The 19,902-nt window shown below is 35.8% G+C and overlaps 1 protein-coding gene and 1 long non-coding RNA gene across 5 annotated transcripts in view; one reads left to right on the top strand and one right to left on the bottom strand.

Annotated features, from left to right (window-relative positions):
* LOC148216844 (uncharacterized) overlaps positions 1-19,902 on the top strand; it is an 89,196-nt gene that overhangs the window by 31,714 nt on the left and 37,580 nt on the right. The gene's annotated exons all lie outside the window — the stretch shown is intronic.
* GLRA3 (glycine receptor alpha 3) overlaps positions 17,446-19,902 on the bottom strand; it is a 56,814-nt gene continuing 54,357 nt past the window's right edge. The window contains exon 9 of the mRNA XM_088132118.1: positions 17,446-17,727. Coding sequence (XP_087988244.1) covers positions 17,446-17,727 — 282 coding nt within the window. The remainder of the gene's footprint in view (positions 17,728-19,902) is intronic.

The raw sequence follows: 19,902 nt of genomic DNA, 5'->3' as shown, positions 1-19,902 counted from the left end.
ATTTTAAATGAAATGAAATCAAATTTACCCATTACTTTTTTGGATGTGATTTTACACCTCCCCCACTGAGTCATAGTATAATGTGTAAACCCACCTCTTATGGCTTAGTATTAAGTGTAAATACAGTCTTAGAAATTCTTTATGTGTAAACCAGCCTTCTCGGTAAATTAAATCAGCATCTTGATAAATTGATTTGCTGATGTCATTTCAACATTCCTCTTAATGTAACATGAAAAGCAAGTTCAAATGTTTCTATTATGTAAACAGAACAATATTTCTCCTTGGATGTTAGGTGAATCCCCACTGATATCCAGTTAAGCGAGGCAATGTGTTTTTATTCAAGTCAGTTACATATAAAGCCTAGTACGAGTGATGATTTTTCTGTTGATTATAGTCTTCTTTTTACCTACAAAACACAATGTACACATTTCTGTATATAACTCCACTGTGACCTTAATGTTCCTTTGTAGCAGCTTTATTCTCTGGGCATGTTGTAACAAAACATTTTTACCTACTTACCTAAATGCATACTTTTAAGATCAGACCTTAATTTCCATTCAGAGAAGTTGATAGTCTACATTTTAAAAAGAATCTCTCTGTGAATGATTATTAATCTGTCCTTAACATAGGTGGGGCACAATATTGCCACCTTAGAAAGATCCTATTTTGGAAATATAAATCTTGTTTTGACATATTCCAATTTTTTAAGGACAGAGTGTGCTTTCGTGCATGTCAGCACTGAAATGCTGTTATCCAATGTGTTTGCTGGCCAACACCGATGCTGGCTTAAAGACATGCTGAACTCACTTTCACCCACTACTGTCCTTTGGCAAAAAGTAGGGAAGGGGTTCTGTCCACATTAAGAGCTTGCAGGAAGTAGAAAAGCAGAATGAGGAAGTCCACCTTTGGTGCTAGGGATTACTTTGAAGATTGGAGAATTGAGAGAGAAGGAGCTGTTCTCCCTTGCTTCTCCTGCCATAAGGAGAAAAGAACCCAGTTGCTTCCCTTATGTCCCCCTTATTTTTCTTTTCATGGGGCAGAATGGGGCAATGTGTCTTCTGATCACATGGAATGGGAGAACCAGCAGTAAAAGAGCCAAGATCCCCACTTCTCTCCCTGTTCTTTTTCTTTCACCCATGGATAGCAAGGAAAAGAAGGAGGGGAAGCAGAAAGACCTGTAAAAGTCCAGATGACTAGAGTTAGAGTTTTCAGGCTCTCTTTTTCTGAAGTCCACATCTGGTAGGCCACATTTCTATTAATTTCTTAGAAAAACAAAAGGATCTACTTTGCAATGGTTTAATACTGATTATATTGACTCAAAACTTTACAATGTAGAAAACACTAAAAAATTAGCTATATGAAAAAATGAATATATTCCTTTTGGCTGTTACCTTGTTGGAGAAACTGACATAAAGGTAACAAAAAAACAAGGAGAATTTTTTTACACTTGCCATCCCTTTATAATGACTATCTATAAGTCACTTATAAATATAAAAATACACTTTTTATATCTATAAAAATAATATTTCTTTAATATCTGGACTGTATCTAGATTCCTTGTAATTTGCTCTTCTAGGATGTAGTTTTTGTCTTTTGTAATCTATTTTAGAAAAGCTTTTGAAACAATTTTATTTCAAGTTAGTAGTAGTTAATTTAAAAACAACAACATATGTGCTTAGTGCAGTAAAGATAATGTGAGAGAGGTTGGGCTAAGAGACAGCACCCGCCTCAAAGTCAGTCAGTGAGTTTTCATGCCTGAGAGTGGATTAGGAACTGGATCTCCCATTCCTGACCATTATGCCACACTAGTTCTCAAGTTTTCCAATGTCTACTTTAAGGTCCTTTCCTTACTACTGATTTATAGTGCTATCCACTCTCTTTGAGTTGGTAGAATACTAGGCCTTCATGACATTTCATTGCTGAATCCCTATCTCACCTCTATTGCCAGTCACCTGACTTCTTTAAAATGTACAGCACCACAAAGCCTAACAGATTTTACATACCTTGAGGCCTTTGGACAGTGCCAGAATAAGGGGGAAGATGCTACTTTAATACCATGATAACCAAGGACAGCTGAAGTCTGTCTCAATCATGGACTGGAGACAAAATGAAGACAGTGTCACGGGAACAGAGGGGGAAATTGCTAATGTCCAGGAATTATTGTACTATGATTAAGTTCAAGTAAAACAGTGGGCTACATCAGGTACAGATATTTAGAATGATAAAATAAAAGTGCATTTCTTATAGATTTACCCAATGACATAATTTAGCTTGAAGGAGATAATAAACCATGTGTTGCTTGCTCATATTTAGAGAACACTAATTGAAATCAAATGTACTTTAGTTAGACATGACCAGCAAGTTCCATTAATTTTAATATATCTTTTCTGAGTATGACTATGGCAAGGTCTAACCTATTATTAACAACATAAGCAATGCCAAAGAATTGGTTATGTGATTATACCTTAAGGTTGCAACTCTATAAACACAAAATTGGGAGTTGGGTCAATTAAAATCAAATGGACATAGTTTTGAGCTGACATGTGCCAGATTATGCTGTTAATTCACTGAAATGTTTTCTTTGTTTTCTGATTTCTAAGAACTTTTGATTAAGTCAGTGTGTTTCCCCTTGGTGCCATGCCATTTTTGGTGAGTCACTTGAGCTCATTCTAAGACAACATTGCACATAATTAAAGAGGCATTCCTACTGAAATTTTCTGATTGCATCATTTGGAAAGTGTGCCTGATAAATTTACCAAGGCTAGAATGCGAGAGGAGATACGCATGCAGGAAGGCAATGTCTTGCTTAAGTGTCTTATCTTTTTGGTGGATGAGGTGAAGCCTGTTCTAGAGAAACAGGAAGCTCAAATTAAGCACGCAGTTTGCTTTGGCTTGTAGAGTCACCTTTTCAGCCAGACATTTTCATCATGAGTATAGTAAGATACTTTAAAATTGTCGAATAGAACTACTCTTTAAGAGATAATGAAAGAGAGCCATCTTGTGGTGAATTTAGTTCTAAACTGGCAAGTATAGCTTTAATTTTTTAAAAAAATGTCATAAACTGACATTTTTGGAAAAGGATAACTTGGGGAAGGCAGGAGGAAGAATCAAATATATCTGATTCATGTAATGTGTACATATGAATTAACTGCAGATAATAGTACTGAAGCAAATATGGCACAGTAATGGATATCGAGCAGAGTAATGTATGAAATTGTTGGAATCTTTTAGTGTGCTTAAACATATATGTATATTAAATAAAATCAGTTCAAAGCTACAACCTTCTCTGTTGTATGTTATAATGGGATTGATCATACTTGGTTTAAAAAGTATTTACTCCTGATGACAACATGGGCTTGTCCATGTAGTTTTCTTGGCAGCAATATGAAAATAGTTTATTTTTATTTTCTTCTGGATGTTTTGTAATGTCCCAGTTTATCCTACAATCCTGAGGTTTCCTGGTAATCTCTCATAATGTCTTAATTTACTCACTTAGCTTTTTTTGAGATCAGTCAAGGCCAGCTCAATACTGCCACCTCCTGTAAATTGTAGTTGATTTCTTTTAAAGTCTACAGATATAAATGTATCAGAGTATTCAAAATGTTTTCAGAAGATTAGCAGTGAAAGCATAGCTGGAATTATCCAAGGTTGTAAATGTCATAGTATATCGTTGTTTACAATAGCTGCGTTCTGTCAAAGGAACAAAATATTGTTGTGAAAGAGTTATGGACTTTGATAACTCAGCATCAATCACTTTCATGAAAAACATCAGCAGGGCTGTGCATATCCAAATTTAGGTCAAATTTAAATCATAATATGGGAAAGTGATCAATGTGCCAGCTGCAATATAAATTACCCCTGGAGCTACTAGGAAGAAATCCAATGGCCCAATATGATTGCATACATGTTTTCCTCTTCTAAGATATATTATGTCTGGATATGTAACAGGTCTCCTATGTAATATCTAATGACAGTCTAACGAATGTAATTAAGCCAAAGTAGTCTGTGACAGGTTTAATGAAACAAAGCATAGCTGAAATCCATTTGTAATTTTCTCCTGGTTGTGGATCAAAATTTTCATCAAAATAATCTATTGTTTTAACAATCATTCATTACATTCTGAAAAATATCTCTAAGTATCTGTGATCTATTATGAAGAGTTTCAGGAAATATTTTCCCCAATTGGACCCAGGAGCAGGGATTTTTATTAGGAGTATATGTAAAAAAATGGAAGTTAAGTTTATATTTCTGATATATCTGGTTTGGGTCAATCCCTGTAACTGTATTGTACTGCTGTATTGTAATAACTTCATATTTCATCTTTGTTAACTGATTTATTACGGTAACAACAAACTAAAGTCACCCAGAATCACATTGAGGAGATGGACAGCCATATAAATTGATATAAATAAATAAAGTATCTCAGCTTTCAATTTCTAAAATGCCCTAAGTGATAAACATAAAAGAAAAATATAAAATACAAAATGAAGGCAATGAATACATTTTAAATGTATTGACAAGAAAGAGTCATTAACCTTTTAAACCAGTGTTGTCCAAACTTGGCCACTTTAAGATGAGTGGACTTCAGCTCCCAGAATTCCCCAGCCAGCCATGCTGGCTGGGAAATTCTGGGAGCTGAAGTCCACTCAAAGTGGCCAAGTTTGGACAACACTGTTTTAAGCCATGGCTGAAGACATGGGGTGGAGTGCATTGCATAGATTGGGAGCAGCATAAATAAAAACACTCACCCACTTCAGAAAGCAGGAACACTTCCACAAAGACACTTTTGCATTGCCAAAAGATGGAGCACTTGTGGTCAGCTCTTGCATCTGGGGCATTTTTATTCTTTGTCATTTTACTCATGCTTTAGCATTAGTGGATGATGTGGTCGGCAAAGCATTTGATTCATTAGTGTTGTCATTGTCTGATGTTCGCATCTTTGAAGGTGAATATGTGAAAAATTACTTATAAAAAGTAATCTATCTATATCCCATTAGATATTTAAAACTGGGATACTGTACATTGTTCTAGAAGTTTTTATGGCAAATAGCAATTTAGGACTAACCGTGTGGGAATAAAAAAAATAGATAAGTGTTCTGAGCTCTGTTTCATTCATATAAGAAAGTTGACAGGTAAGATGTATGTATAAACTGTTCATAGCATTTTATGAACAGTGAATTGCTTGTGAATAATTCTAAGATATATAAAGTTTTGCCAATATTTCTTAATCTTTGCAGCACACTGATGTTTAAAGAAGGACCAATCTGCAAAAAAAGGTAAAAAAGCTAAAAGTTAAAAAAAAATGTCTTGTATGCAAAAGATTAAATCATTTTTCTACAAAGGATAGGCTGAAAAAATGTTTTATATAAATAAATAAAAATTGAGTGATGGTAACCCTGTAATTCTGCTTGGTCCTCCCCCTTCTGATTTCCCTGGCACTTTAATATCTTGTATTTCTTTATTATTCTATTTTTTGTTGGTTCTAATAGCTAAGACATTTTGAAGCAGTGTTCATTGGACAAAAAATAAAAAAATATGAATAGTGTAAAATTACAATAATGAAAACATTCAATATGGAAATATTTAGAAATAGATTAGGACAAGGAAATACACATGCACGTGTGCACACACACACATATAACATTCACACTTGTATGGCCTGGGTAAAGTCTCGCAGCTATGATTTTATGAATGACTTCTCTCTCTCCCTCTCTCTCTTACACACACACCTAGTACACGCATTCGCAGAGGAGTATAATATTTTACTGTTTTCTTGGGAAATATGTGTATTATTTCCACTTTCCATCAAATCCCCTGAGGGGCTTCCCATCAAGAGTATTTCACTGAGTTGTCACGTTGACTATTCTTCAGCCAAAATGTCAAACTGCTCTTTAAAATGTGACTTGTGGATTTTCTACAGAATACCAGTAGTAACATAAAGGAAGGTCTAAGGAAACTTTTTTTGTAAATATGTTTGTTTTTGTTAATTTCTCCTTTGGGCAGCTGATAGGCCACTGCTGCCCAGGATGCCCTGGCTCTGGCCCTTGGCCCCACTCTTCGCTCTGGGAGCTCATCTGAGACTTGGGCCTGGTAATCTGCTGCCCGCATACCCATCCATTCTTAGCTTCCCGGCTGCATGAAAACAGGTTGGATTTGGCCTGCGGGCTGTGGTTTGCTGACCCCTTTTCTAGAATATTGGCTTTCCCATCCACCTGCAAAATTATATTAGCTGCTCTTTTGCGAAGTATTCCCTCCATCTCTTCATCTGAATTATTAATATAGACTTTAAAGAGTAAGGATTGAAACAACACATTTGATGATGAACAATAATATAAGCACTCTTTTACTATGGTTTTTAAGCCACCTGTGGCTGTAGAGACACATCATCCTCCATATGTAACTAGCTTGCTAAGCAGAATGTTATGGGCTACTTTGGCAAACACTTTGCTGAAGTCACATATATTATGTTCACAGATTTTCCACCATCTATGAAGGAGTTATCTGATCAAAAAAAGAAATAGGTTAAGCCTGACAAGACTAATTCTTAAGAAATGAAATGTGGACTTTTAGTAATTACTGCTTTAGCTTACAAATCAGTTGTTTCATCTATATACTGACAATACTAATGAAACTCTTGCGTCTATAACCTTCAGGTGGGTGGAACAGTGCATCATAGGGCAACCATTTTTGAAACTTAATTCTCTAGAATTTGTTACATTCTCTCAGTTTTTTGAAGGAAAATTGGATAAGGTTTTGGCTGGACTATCCTGATTATAAAAAATGATAGATATCCTTGTACTGTCATGGCAACAGGTAGTGGATTGTGGTGACAGTAAATTTAATGACCTCTCAATAAAATAAAATACTTTGAATCTTTCATTATTTAGATGTCCCAGACAATATTTTATATCTGGAATGGTGCAGAAATAATAATAGGATTCCCTAAATCTTCATCCAAAACTTAAAATCCATCTCTTAAAATGTTCTTTATTTTCTTAGCATTTGCTTTCCTAAAAATTTCATGCTAAACTTGCTTCTGCATTGAATTAGATATTACCATCCACACAGTTTCCCCTTTCAGATATTATACTTTTGACATTTTGTAGCCAGTGCCTAAAATGGTGGTGAAGACTGGGTAAAATCATGAAAAAAATGTGGCTTTTATTCTTGTTTAAGAACAAAATATTTACAGTTAAATGAACATCATAGGCTGCATACATCTTAACACCTCTGTCAGCAGAACATGTTCACAGTAGTGCAGAATATAGAAATAATACAAGAAATAAAAATTAAATTCATGCACAACATTTTCATTGGATTTTACTGAAATGAAATACTTCTAGACACAAGCTAGTATTTGTTCTTGTCTAGACAGAATTCACAGAAAGATATGTTTAAAATTACAGACATAATAAATACACTATTATATCCATTTTGGTTGGTTGGCTGGTTGGTTTGGTGGTCACATTCTGAGGAAGCTGTAAGTGAAGCTCACTATCACACAAGCTACTGTATTTAATGTTTAAACTTCATATTAAAAGCTTATGGCACAACTCTGTAATGTAGTTCACAAGTAAACATCCAAAAATGTGATATGTCAGTTGGTTGTCTCCACTGATAGTTGCAAATCCAGGGCCCGAGGCTTTTGCATATTTTGTGAAGATGGCCAAAAACAAATGCAATAATATTGAAGCATATCAAGAGAATAGTGTCAGCATCATTTTACAGCCTTTGACCCAAACGCTTCCTTCAGTCTCTTCTCTCTTTCAAAAACCACCCAAGCCAGTTACAGTGTACAGGTCACTATACAACACACACTTTGGCTGCTGCAACCATTTTTCAGTGAAAAAGCAGCTACCAGGTAACAAATGAAATCTGTTTGCACATATCTTCATTTTGAACTAACTTAATATGCAGCTTCATTTCAAGCTACTGTTTGGAAGGTCACAAATAAAAGCATAATTACCCTCATTAAAAACAATTAATATTGTGCCAAATCTGTCTTTGAATTTTCTGAAAGGGTACTTTCCTGGTGAGAGAGAAACTTCTTCTTTTCATCCTCCTCAGCCTTAGAGATCTTCTGGATTTCTTTGTCTGATTTCTCTTTACGATCGTTAGTTGATAGTATGTGTCATTTTTTGTTATTTTCCATTGAAATATACTGCTATACTCTATTGTGCTGCAACTCCCTGCCTACTAATGCTTTTGATATGGAAAATCCTGATGGGAGAAGTTCCCTCACCACATCTTTCCTTGGGATTTAATTGTGAGAAACTAAAAATGCTGGTGGAGAGAATGATGGGATGCTCACCCACACACTTCAGCTTACAGAGCAGTATTACATATGAGCTGTATAAAGAACTGCAGCTTTAAACACAATATTTGTTGTACTTTAAATGATAGGCTTTTTTGTGTTCTATGTTAGATAAAAAATAAGAATAAGAGAATAATAAGAATTAATTTGGATTTAATCTAGAATTTATATTCATTGAAAGTATTTCTTATTACCCCTTCATGGATCACTGCCTTGTCGTGGCGAAGGGGCTTGCGTAACTCAGTGAAGCCATGAGCTATACCGTGCAGGGCCACCCAAGACGGACAGGTCATGACAGAGAGTTCTGACAAAATGTGGTCCACTGGAGAAGGAAATGGCAACCCACTCCAGTATCCTTGCCAAGAAAACCCCATGGACAATGTTAAAAGGCTAAAAGATATGATGCCGGAAGATGAGCCCCTCAGGTCGGAAGGTGTCCAATATGCTACTGGGGAAGAGCGGAGGGCATTTCCAAGTAGCTCCAGAAAGAGTGAAGCGGCTGGGCCAAAGCCGAAAGGACGTTCAGCTGTGGATGTATCTGGAAGCGAAAAGAAGGTCCGATGCTGTAAAGAACAATATTGTATAGGTACCTGGAATGTAAGATCTATGAACCAAGGCAAGCTGGATGTGGTCAAACATGAGATGACAAGATTGAACGTCGACATCTTGGGAATCAGCGAACTGAAATGGACGGGAATGGGTGAATTTAATTCGGGTGACCATTATATCTACTACTGTGGGCAAGAAACCCTTAGAAGAAATGGAGTTGCACTCATAGTGAATAAGAGAGTGGGAAAGGCAGTAATGGGGTACAACCTCAAAAACGACAGAATGATCTCAGTGCGTATCCAAGGCAAACCATTCAATATCACAGTCATCCAAGTCTATGCCCCAACCACTGATGCTGAAGAAGCTGAAGTTGACCGCTTCTATGAAGACCTACAACACCTTCTAGAACTAGCACCAAAAAAAGATGTCCTTTTCATCATAGGGGATTGGAATGCTAAAGTAGGAAGTCAAGGAGTAATCGGAATAACAGGCAAATTTGGCCTTGGAGTACAAAATGAAGCAGGGCAAAGGCTAATAGAGTTCTGTCAAGAGAACAAGCTAGTCATAGCAAACACTCTTTTCCAACAACACAAGAGACGACTCTACACATGGACATCACCAGATGGTCAATACCGAAACCAGATTGATTATATACTTTGCAGCCAAAGATGGAGAAGCTCTATACAGACAGCAAAAACAAGACCAGGAGCTGACTGTGGCTCAGATCATGAGCTTCTTACTGCAAAATTTAGGCTTAAATTGAAGAATGTAGGGAAAACCACTAGACCACTCAGGTATGACTTAGATCATATTCCTTGTGAGTACACAGTGAAGGTGATGAATAGATTTAGAGGATTAGATTTGGTAGACAGAGTGCCTGAAGAACTATGGACGGAGGTCCGTAACATTGTACAGGAGGCAGCAACTAAAACCATCCCAAAGAAAAAGAAATGCAAGAAGGCAAAATGGCTGTCTGATGAGGCTTTACAAATAGCTGTGGAAAGAAGGAATGCGAAAAGCAAGGGTGAAAGGGAAAGATATAAGCAGCTGAATGCAGATTTCCAGAGAATAGCCAGGAGAGATAAGAAGGCCTTCTTAAATGAACAATGCAAAGAAATTGAGGAAAACAATAGAATGGGGAAGACTAGAGATCTCTTCAAGAAAATTGGAGATATGAAAGGAACGTTTAGTGCAAAGATGGGCATGATAAAGGACAAAAAAGGCAGGGACCTAACAGAAGCAGAAGAGATTAAGAAGAGGTGGCAAGAATACACAGAAGAACTATACAAGAAAGATCTTAATGTCCCTGATGTCCACGCTGGTGTGATCACTGACCTTGAGCCAGACATCCTAGAGAGTGAAGTCAAGTGGGCCTTAGGAAGCATTGCTAACAACAAAGCTAGTGGAGATGACAGGATTCCAGCTGAGTTATTTAAAATACTAAAAGATGATGGTGTTAAAGTGCTGCACTCAATATGCCAGCAAGTTTGGAAAACGCAACAGTGGCCACGGGATTGGAAAAGGTCAGTTTACGTTCCAATTCCAAAGAAGGGCAACGCCAAAGAATGCTCAAACTATCGCACAATTGCACTCATTTCACATGCTAGCAAGGTTATGCTCAAAATCCTACAAGCTAGGCTTCAGCAATATATGAACCGAGAACTACCGGATGTACAAGCTGGGTTTCGAAGAGGCAGAGGAACTAGAGATCAAATCGCCAACATTCGCTGGATCATGGAGAAAGCACGAGAGTTCCAGAAAAATATCTACTTCTGCTTCATTGACTATGCAAAAGCCTTTGATTGTGTGGATCACAACAAACTGTGGCAAATTCTTAAAGAGATGGGAATACCAGACCACCTTACCTGTCTCCTGAGAAATCTGTATGCGGGCCAAGAAGCAACAGTTAGAACCGGTCACGGAACAACCGATTGGTTCAAAATAGGGAAAGGTGTACGACAAGGCTGTATACTGTCACCCTGCTTATTTAACCTATATGCAGAGTACATCATGAGAAATGCCAGGCTGGAAGAATCACAAGCCGGAATTAAGATTGCAGGGAGAATCATCAACAACCTCAGATATGCGGACGATACCACCCTAATGGCAGAAAGTGAAGAAGAACTAAAGAGCCTCTTGATGAGGGTGAAAGAGGAGAGTGCAAAAGCTGGCTTGAAACTCAACATTAAAAAAACTAAGATCATGGCATCTGGACCCATCAATTCCTGGCAAATAGAAGGGGTAGAAATGGAAGCAGTAACAGACTTCATTTATTTGGGCTCCAAGATCACCGCAGACGGAGACTGCAGCCATGAAATTAAAAGACGCTTGCTCCTTGGGAGGAAAGCTATGGCAAGCCTAGATAGCATATTAAAAAGCAGAGACGTCACCTTGCCGACAAAGATCCGCATAGTCAAAGCTATGGTTTTTCTAGTAGTAATGTATGGCTGTGAGAGCTGGACCATAAAGAAGGCCGAGCGCCGAAGAATTGATGCCTTTGAACTGTGGTGCTGGAGAAGACTCTTAAGAGTTCCCTGGACTGCTAGGAGGTCAAACCAGTCAATCTTAAAGGAAATCAACCCTGATTGCTCATTGGAAGGATCGATAATGAAGCTCAAGCTCAGATATTTTGGCCACCTAATGCGAAGAGAGATCTCTTTGGAGAAGACCCTGATGCTGGGAAAGATTGAAGGCAAAAGGAGAAGAGGACGGCAGAGGATGAGATGGTTAGATAGCATCACTGAAGCAATGAGCATGAAACTGAGCAAACTCAGGGAGGCAGTGAAGGACAGGAAGGCCTGGCGCAATATGGTTCATGGGGTCACGAAGAGTCGGACACGACTTAACGACTAAACAACAACAAATTTCTTATTAACCTTTGAATCATCTAACCTAGGTAAATTCTCTCTCCTCCCCCTCCCCAACTTCCTATGTGCCAAGGAGGCAGATTAAGAATCCTTACCCCATGAGAAATCAAGAAGAGCAGTCTGGAAAAGGCATTCTTGGCAGCAGCCTCCTCACTTTGGAATAGCTTGCCCCTGAGTTTAGGATCATCCCTTCCCAGCTATCATTTTGGAAAGCAGTCAAGACAGTGCTTTTCCAGTGGACCTGGAAGGCAGAGGATGTAACATAAGGGAAGCAACAGCTTCCGTGAAATATTATATTATCTAGTTCAGAGGCCATATGATGTGCTGTATTTCTGAGGGTTCTTTTAACGTGTTATAATCTGTATGTTTTTATTTTATTGTAAGCTACCTAGAATTGTGAAAGGAGGTGGTATATAAAATTATGTAAGAGTAAAATCACAACATGAGCAGAATTTGCATATAAAGTGTATTCATTTTGTGCTCCTACTTTATATTTTCAGATTTAAATTGGTTTTAATTATCATATCAACCCCCTTTATATAGTAAAAATATTATTAAGTAAAAATAGAATGTATATTTATATTTTGAAATTAAAGGAATCATTCAGTTTTATTATGATCACCATTATTTGTGCTATTTGTTAGTGAGAGTCAAGTCATTAACTGGATCACTCACCAATTCTATAAGAAGCAGAGTGGAACCATATCTCTCTCTCCTTTATCCTAAAATGGACATTGGTGTTGTTTTTATGGAACTCATAAGAGAAATGTTGCTTCTAATATAAAATTATACTTTCAAATATATAGTTTGTAAAGATGCTATATCAAAGAGAACTGAATAAGACAATATATATTATTAAATGATAAAAGAGGGTCATGTATATTGTCTTCTTTAAACAAATGACACTTGATTCAAAAAATTTTCAAGTCATATTAAGTGCATTTTGATAGCAGTTATATAATATTTAAATAATATTTTTCTTCATGATGAATAGGATGCAACTGTAGTGTAAGAAATCAACACAGTCTTGCCATAGTTTGCATTTAAATCTATACTAAGTTGACAGACACTGATCTGCTTTAAATTTTGGAATACTGTAATAAAGGAATACTGCTCACATCCAGGAAAAATTGCAATGAAATAATTCCAAAGCCATGTAGGTCCTTCAAATCCACTTAGAAAGAGGCAAGATCCATGCTTCTGAATTCCTGATTTGATATGAACATTTAGTTCACTTGCCTGGTTCCCTTCACTTTTATAGATTCAAACTATTATCTAAGTCATGGACATCTTCGCTTCCTTCCAATAATTGATCCTGGCATTTGAGCCCAAGACCTTCTGCTTATAAAATGTATCCTATACTCTGCAATTCTGACCAATCCCTGTTTTAGCAATATGCCTAGCTCTTCTGTGACACAAAAGTTAGTCTGGTTTCCAAAGAGATAATCAGCTTTTTGCAGTACCTTAAAGACAACAATGTTATTATCTCCTGTTTTTGTGGACACAGTCCACTTAATCAGATGTGTAGCTCTGAAAACTATACTGAAATATAGTCCTGAGTCAAAGTGGCTAATTCTTTCCTGAGGAATGTATGCTACCAAGGTATCATCATCAATTTACACAGGGAGAAATCAATAAGGTGATATTTCCCTCTCCCCATTTCCTCAGTACTATTATTTATTATTTATTAATATTTATTGGCTGTCCAACTCCACCTGGAAGCAGAATGTATCTACCAAATTACTGCTCAAGAATCTTCCACAAATTAGGGATTTTCCATTCTATTTTTTAATAGAAATCTCACAGTGATTACTCTGCACTTTCTATTGGCAACCTTGTATGTAAATAGATTGCTTTCAACTCTGTCCTATTTTCATGTGTGAGTAGAATGGCACTCAATTTATTTTTCAGTTTAAATTAAACTGAATTAAATTAAATTAAACCTCACTTTTCACTTATAATGTCAATCTGGTGTTGATCTCTATATGCCATATTTTAAAGCACACTTTTCTTTAGATATGAGAATTAAGATTCTGTCCAAAATTCACTGTTGTGGTAGTGGTGGTGCGTTTTAAATAGATGAAGAAGCCAAAATAGGGAGGACATTGTGATTTAAATTAGTTTTTGAAGATTTGCATACAGTGAGTATTCCCTTTCATCATAATTCAGAGTTGAAATGGTTTTTTGTTGAGCAAGTGAAGACTAATATAAACAAAGAATATAACTGATAGGTCTATACAAACTGAAAAGCTATTTATGAAAAACTATTTATGAAAGGTCAAGACATGAATATGGAAGAAATAAGTTACAACAACTATCCCTGATACAATGTTTGTCTGACTTCTTTGGTTAAAAAGCCAGAAGTTGCAGAAAGCTTTATATATAGAAGATTCTCATTGTGAATAAAGCCTTCTAATTACATGTGGAAGAATCAATGTGAATATAAAAATTCTATAGTGGGGTTGTTGAAGTGGCTGATGGTAGGCCTCAGACCATTAAGAGGAACTTTAAAAAGGTTTTTAAAAAATCAAAAATTGAAATGGCCGAAATCTCACAACATTTTGAAATGTTACTGGATCCAAATTCAGATACCAATTCTACAGTTTTTTTCACCAAAATTTATTTTGTCCTATCAAGACTAACATTCCAGAAAAAGATGACCAAGATGTCTCTATTCATGTCAAGGTATCTTGTATAAGGATGTCAAACAAAGTTCTTTAGAAAGAATGAAGTTAGAGCTGAACCATAAGTAACTTTATATATTTGCAGCCTCATTTCTACATTAAGAGATAGTGGAATTTCAGCCATGTATTAAAAAGTACAAAGGTCACCTGTTGTGTTATCAATCTGCCTGACATACTTTCAGCTTCAAATTCATTTTCATTGTGGCTGTTCACAAAATGAAGGTCAACATGACGAAAAGTGTTTGCCTAGTTGCCTAAATTAGAGAGAAGCTCCTCCAATTTTCAGTGTGTGGACTTTTTGGATTTTTCCAAAGGAGAAGAGGAAGAATAAATGAATTGACATGTATGAATTTTGTACAAACAACATCAAATGTATTAATTCCAATCATTTTATGGGATTATTTTTTAACTGGAAGTATTTTTTTTTCTTCCTCACAGGTTTCTTTATTATACACAAAATAGAACTTTTATTACTTTATATTTAACACATAAACAGTCTTATATGTGTTCAATATTCTGTGCTGAAGAAGCTATTCATGTCAATTGTCCCACTGAATACATTATCTTAATTTGCTGGAGTAATTAAGTTTGTTTGAATGTTCCCTCTTATAAGGTAAATTAGAATACCCATATGAATACATTTTTATTTTCTCAGAAGTGTATCTTCTCCCACCAAAAAATATCCACGCTACACATAGGACATTAGTTTATATCTGCAAATAAGGAGGCATCCACTGAATTAAGAGATTAAGCCAGAATGGCAAAATGTGCATCATGATGTCATGACACAAACTGTCTTATTTATATGTGTGTTGTATATGGACTTATGTATAAAAGGGGGAAAGTTGTGTTTTGACCCCACAATGCTCATTTTATTATTTACTCCCCCTTGCTTTACTCATGGATGTCTATGCAAAAAAGGATAATATGAGGATGTTCTTGTATTCTTAAAGTTTAACATTAGAAGAGGCAGGAAATAGTTTGAGAAAAGAATGATCAGAACAGGATGGGGAATTGGAGGCTTTCCAGATTTTGGATATTGTTAGGAGGAATGGCTGGTGAATTCAGATTTAAAGAGAAGGAGAAGGAGGAGTTTCCTTGCAAATGCCAGCAGCCATTGACTGTTAGACATCTCTAGATGTACAGTTGTCTTCCTTTTTCACAAACCCATTACCAAATCAATAATAGTTCATGAAAAAAATAAATCAAAGGGATTATACAACTCTAGATATAGGAAATGGGTTTCCATAATTTAAATATGTAGTGATGTATGAAAGAATAACTAATTTGCTCTCAGAAGTAGACCTGTATTGTGGTATTTTGAACAGTAGTAAGCAATTTCCCAAATTTCAGCTTTTGTAAACAAGCAAACAATATCTAGAATATAAAATATCTCAGAAATCTATCATTAGAATATTTTTTAATCCAAGAAAAGTTTTTGATTGAACAAATGATTTAATGTTTCCAACAAACATTGGTTCAGGGTCGATCCACTTAAGTTTCAGTATTGAAACAAACAAACAAACAAACCAAGAGCCTATTGGCTTTTGATGGAGATTATTTAGATTTTCAATGGAAAATATTGGATTAAAAATGTACCATAGTAATCTTCAGACACTATTTGGGATAGAAGATTGTGTCTTTTTTCTCAGCCAATACGCACAGATTTGTTAGGAACATTTTGTTATCCTGAAATGTGCTGATTGTTTTCTTGGAAAAAACTATTCAAAAAGTATTTAAGTATTTATTATGAGACTTGTCAATGAATGGTGGATCAGGTTGATTTTAAATGTATTTACCTCAAAAGAAGTTTATTTGATTCCAAGGGCATTAACTTCTTACAAGTAGGTATATCAAATAATTAATTCTTTATAAAGTACCTATAATTTGAATAGTTTTAAGCATGTTTAATATTCTAAGGTCAATATTATTTACTATGAATGCTTATTTGAATGCCGGGGTAAAGCTGGCCTCAACAATAGATAGCGCCACAAGGTTGCACTAGGGCCACTTTATTTGTCAAAGGTATGTCACAAATTGCAGTGATAAGATTGTTGTTGAAAGGCATTGGACTGAACTGGAAGTGCTGCACTGCCAACTAATAAATACATTTTTAAAATTTATAACATTTTAACTGGTTTTATTAGGATAACATAAAAGGTTTACAACTTCTCATCTTCTCAGAAGGCTGCTGTCTTCTCTTTCTCTCCTCCCCGCCGCCCCCAGCTTCAGTAGAAGATCTAAACTGCTAACATCGTGCTGAACAATATGCAATGACACAACCTACCTTTTTGTATATACTCAAAAGTCTGACCTCAGAAATCAGTTGTCAGTCATATTTGTGATATGGCTGGCAATTGCCAGTCTATCTTTTCCAGAGTAGGACTGACACATTAATGGAAGCATCAGTATAATCTCACAGAATAAGTGATTTGTGGATTGCATCATTATGAAGTACTCGTACGCTGCTTCTTTTTTTCAGCGTATTATCTAAAATGCATCATGTGTTTAATACAAAAGCCATCGGCAGTGTCCTTAAATCTAGAAAATAAGCTTCATTACGTAAAATAGTTAACATTTTTCAGACTCAAGGCTCAAAATAGATCTCACTTATAAAATTTAAAGGAGGCTTGATTATATGGCACTTATCTAAGGACTTTGGGAACTTCCTTTTCATAGATTAAAAAAATACAGCTGGATTAAAAATTATAACAAGGACTTCAAAGAATACTATATTATTATGTAACAATATGTAGAAAGATTGGCAGTAAAATTGTACTTAACAGCATTGTCATTTACTTTGCAAAACTAAAGTTAATAACAAGTAGAAATACTGTGGCAGATTATACGGTATCTTCATTGGATGTCTTTTTTTTTTTTCCTCGATATCATTGTGACTTTGCATAGCAAGTCAAATAAGTATTTTGTTTTTTCTTTTGTTTTTCCCACCAAGCTCTTGCGCACTAAGAAGTATTTCGATACTGACTTGTACTACTGTAATCAAAAACAGAACTGTCGAAAAGTGAAAAGTTTAATCTTGTTTTTGGTGAATGTCCTCATGCCTAACAATTTTATAGATAACCCAGTAAAAAATGTTGAATATAAGAAAGGCTAAAGGGAAACAGGCTCTGGATATGGTATCAATTTTCTTGGCCCGATCAATGAATACCTTCCTCATTTCTTCAGGACTAAGTGATACGGACTGAACTGGATTATTGGGCCCCTTTGGAACCACTCCATCTTTTGCTTGTATACATGGTGGTCCCATTGAATAGCCCGTGAAACTGAACCGATTCTCCCTGATATCTTCATCCTGTAAAAAAAACCAAACATACACAGACACAGAAACAAAGTATGAACATTAACTAGAGATTCTTGAACCTAAATATTTATGCCAAGTTTACATCTTCATTTAAAAACAAACCCTGTGTTTATTAAAAAAAAAAAAAAAGATTTCTTTTTCTAAACAATACTCTATAATTGAGGAAAGATGGCTATCCCTCATAAAAAATAAAGAAGCTATTGAAAACAAAATCATTGCTGCTGCAAAGTGTGGGAAATGCCTTTAAATATTAGATTGAAGATTAGCTGCTGCTTGGCTGCTAAATTTAATTCTTTTGAACCTCCTAAATAGGGTTTATCTGTATTTTTTTTTCCTGTCCCTGTCCTGTTATCTATTACTCTTATTTCCTATTTATCCTCTTGCTTTTATAGATTCCCCTATTTCTCTTTTCCCCCTCTCCATGAACAGTTATTCCTTTCCTTTACTTCATCACCAACCTGTTTTTTTCCCCACTTCCTTTTTAAGTAAATAGATTTTAAGAGAGAAATATATATACTTGTGTACATATGTGAGTGATTTTGTATGTGAGAAAGAATGTTTAGTATTGGCAGATGGAGAAATCAATTATTTTCCAACAAATCAATATATCGTTTCTGGAAGGTATACACATATATACCTACATATAATCATAGATATATATACAAGTTTGTCACATATGAAAATAGGTGGTGTACCCTTACTCATATGACATGAGCTTCTCCTTTTAGTGCCCCATTTTGGTTTAATATCCTTAAGTTTGTTAATATGGTGTTAAAGAAGGTCCATATTGTTTAAAAATGTGAATATACTTTGAATTACATACCACAAATTTGGAATTTATCATTCTCTGAAGAATGACAGATTTACTGAGCATGAGCCATGGCAGAAAAGATGGCACTGTCAGAAAGACGATGTGATCCCAGATGTGCAATCTTGGATTAAAAAATAAGTATTTGCTTTCTGATTAGAAACTGGCTCTGTATTGATGTAATGGAATGACTAATCAATATTATCCTCTGTGGTCAGAGTTTTATGATGTGTTTAAAAACTGAGCTGAATTATTTTCTCGGTGAGCAATACATTTTAATACCTCTTATTCTTTTTTCAATCTCTCTCTCTCTCTCTCTCTCTTTGTATACTAAAGCAATAAAAAATTAAGTGTCAGATGCACACTTTTAAGAAAAAGAATCTCAAGAATTGGTGTCAGAGTTAGCAGGATGAATATTGGGTATCGCCCAAGATTTTTTATAGTTTTATACTATTTTTGAATGTCCGCTCTTCCTTTATGGGATGGGATCATCTTAAATTCAGAATCATTTTCCTTTCACATAGATATGGTATTTAAACTAAATTTTTAGACAGGGGTGTCTGCAGGATGTGGTTAAAAAAAGTGAGGACGACGGCTGTGACAGTGCATTGAAGCTCTGCCTATTTTTTATGTGTATCTTCCATCATTGTAAGACTTTTTACCATATCCTGCAGACATCTTTGGCTGTATGCCACTTTCTTGCCTCCCTTTCTGCAATTCTTCCCCCACCCCCCCCCCCAGCTGTATCTGAATGAATGATAATACCAGCTGCCGTGCTGCTGTTATTTCCATTTGGGTCACAGTTCTGTGATTCAAAAATGCAGATTCGGTCCTACCTATTAAAGAACTGCTTTTTAAAAGTCTGATTCTTCCTTTAGGTTATGAAGAGCCATTCAAAATATAGAGTTTAGGTGCTTCTTCCATTGGAAGAGGAGTATCTAAAACAGTGCTAGAATTGGACTACTAGAGGTCTATTTTTTTATTTGCTATTAATTTATATTTATTCACGAGATTTCTATTTCCACCTTTTCTCTAGGAGCTCAGGTGCCTGCATAGCAGTCCCCTGTCATTTTTTTTCTCACAACAACTTGGAGAAGAGATCAAAGTCACTTAGTAAATTCTCATGCTGAAGGCCGGCTTGCTTCTGGCCTCCCAGATCCTACTCCAAAACCTTAACCAATATGTTATGTAGGGTTTAAATGAAAGTGAGGGGGATACTTGGTATAGAGAACTACAGAGATAACCTTGGAGTAGTTAACAAAATGTTAATTAAGGCAGAGAAAGGAAGAAAATATTAGAAGGAAATTGAAACTGACTCTTCCTTATAAGAAGGACAGAAGAGAAAACGCTATCAGGCT

Source organism: Python bivittatus, unplaced genomic scaffold (assembly GCF_059951505.1).
Source record: "Python bivittatus isolate LINGU-HERP-01145 unplaced genomic scaffold, Pbiv_v1 ctg000070_np1212, whole genome shotgun sequence".
In the NCBI taxonomy this organism is placed as follows: domain Eukaryota; kingdom Metazoa; phylum Chordata; class Lepidosauria; order Squamata; family Pythonidae; genus Python; species Python bivittatus.
This window is presented reverse-complemented; position numbering and strand designations above follow the sequence as displayed.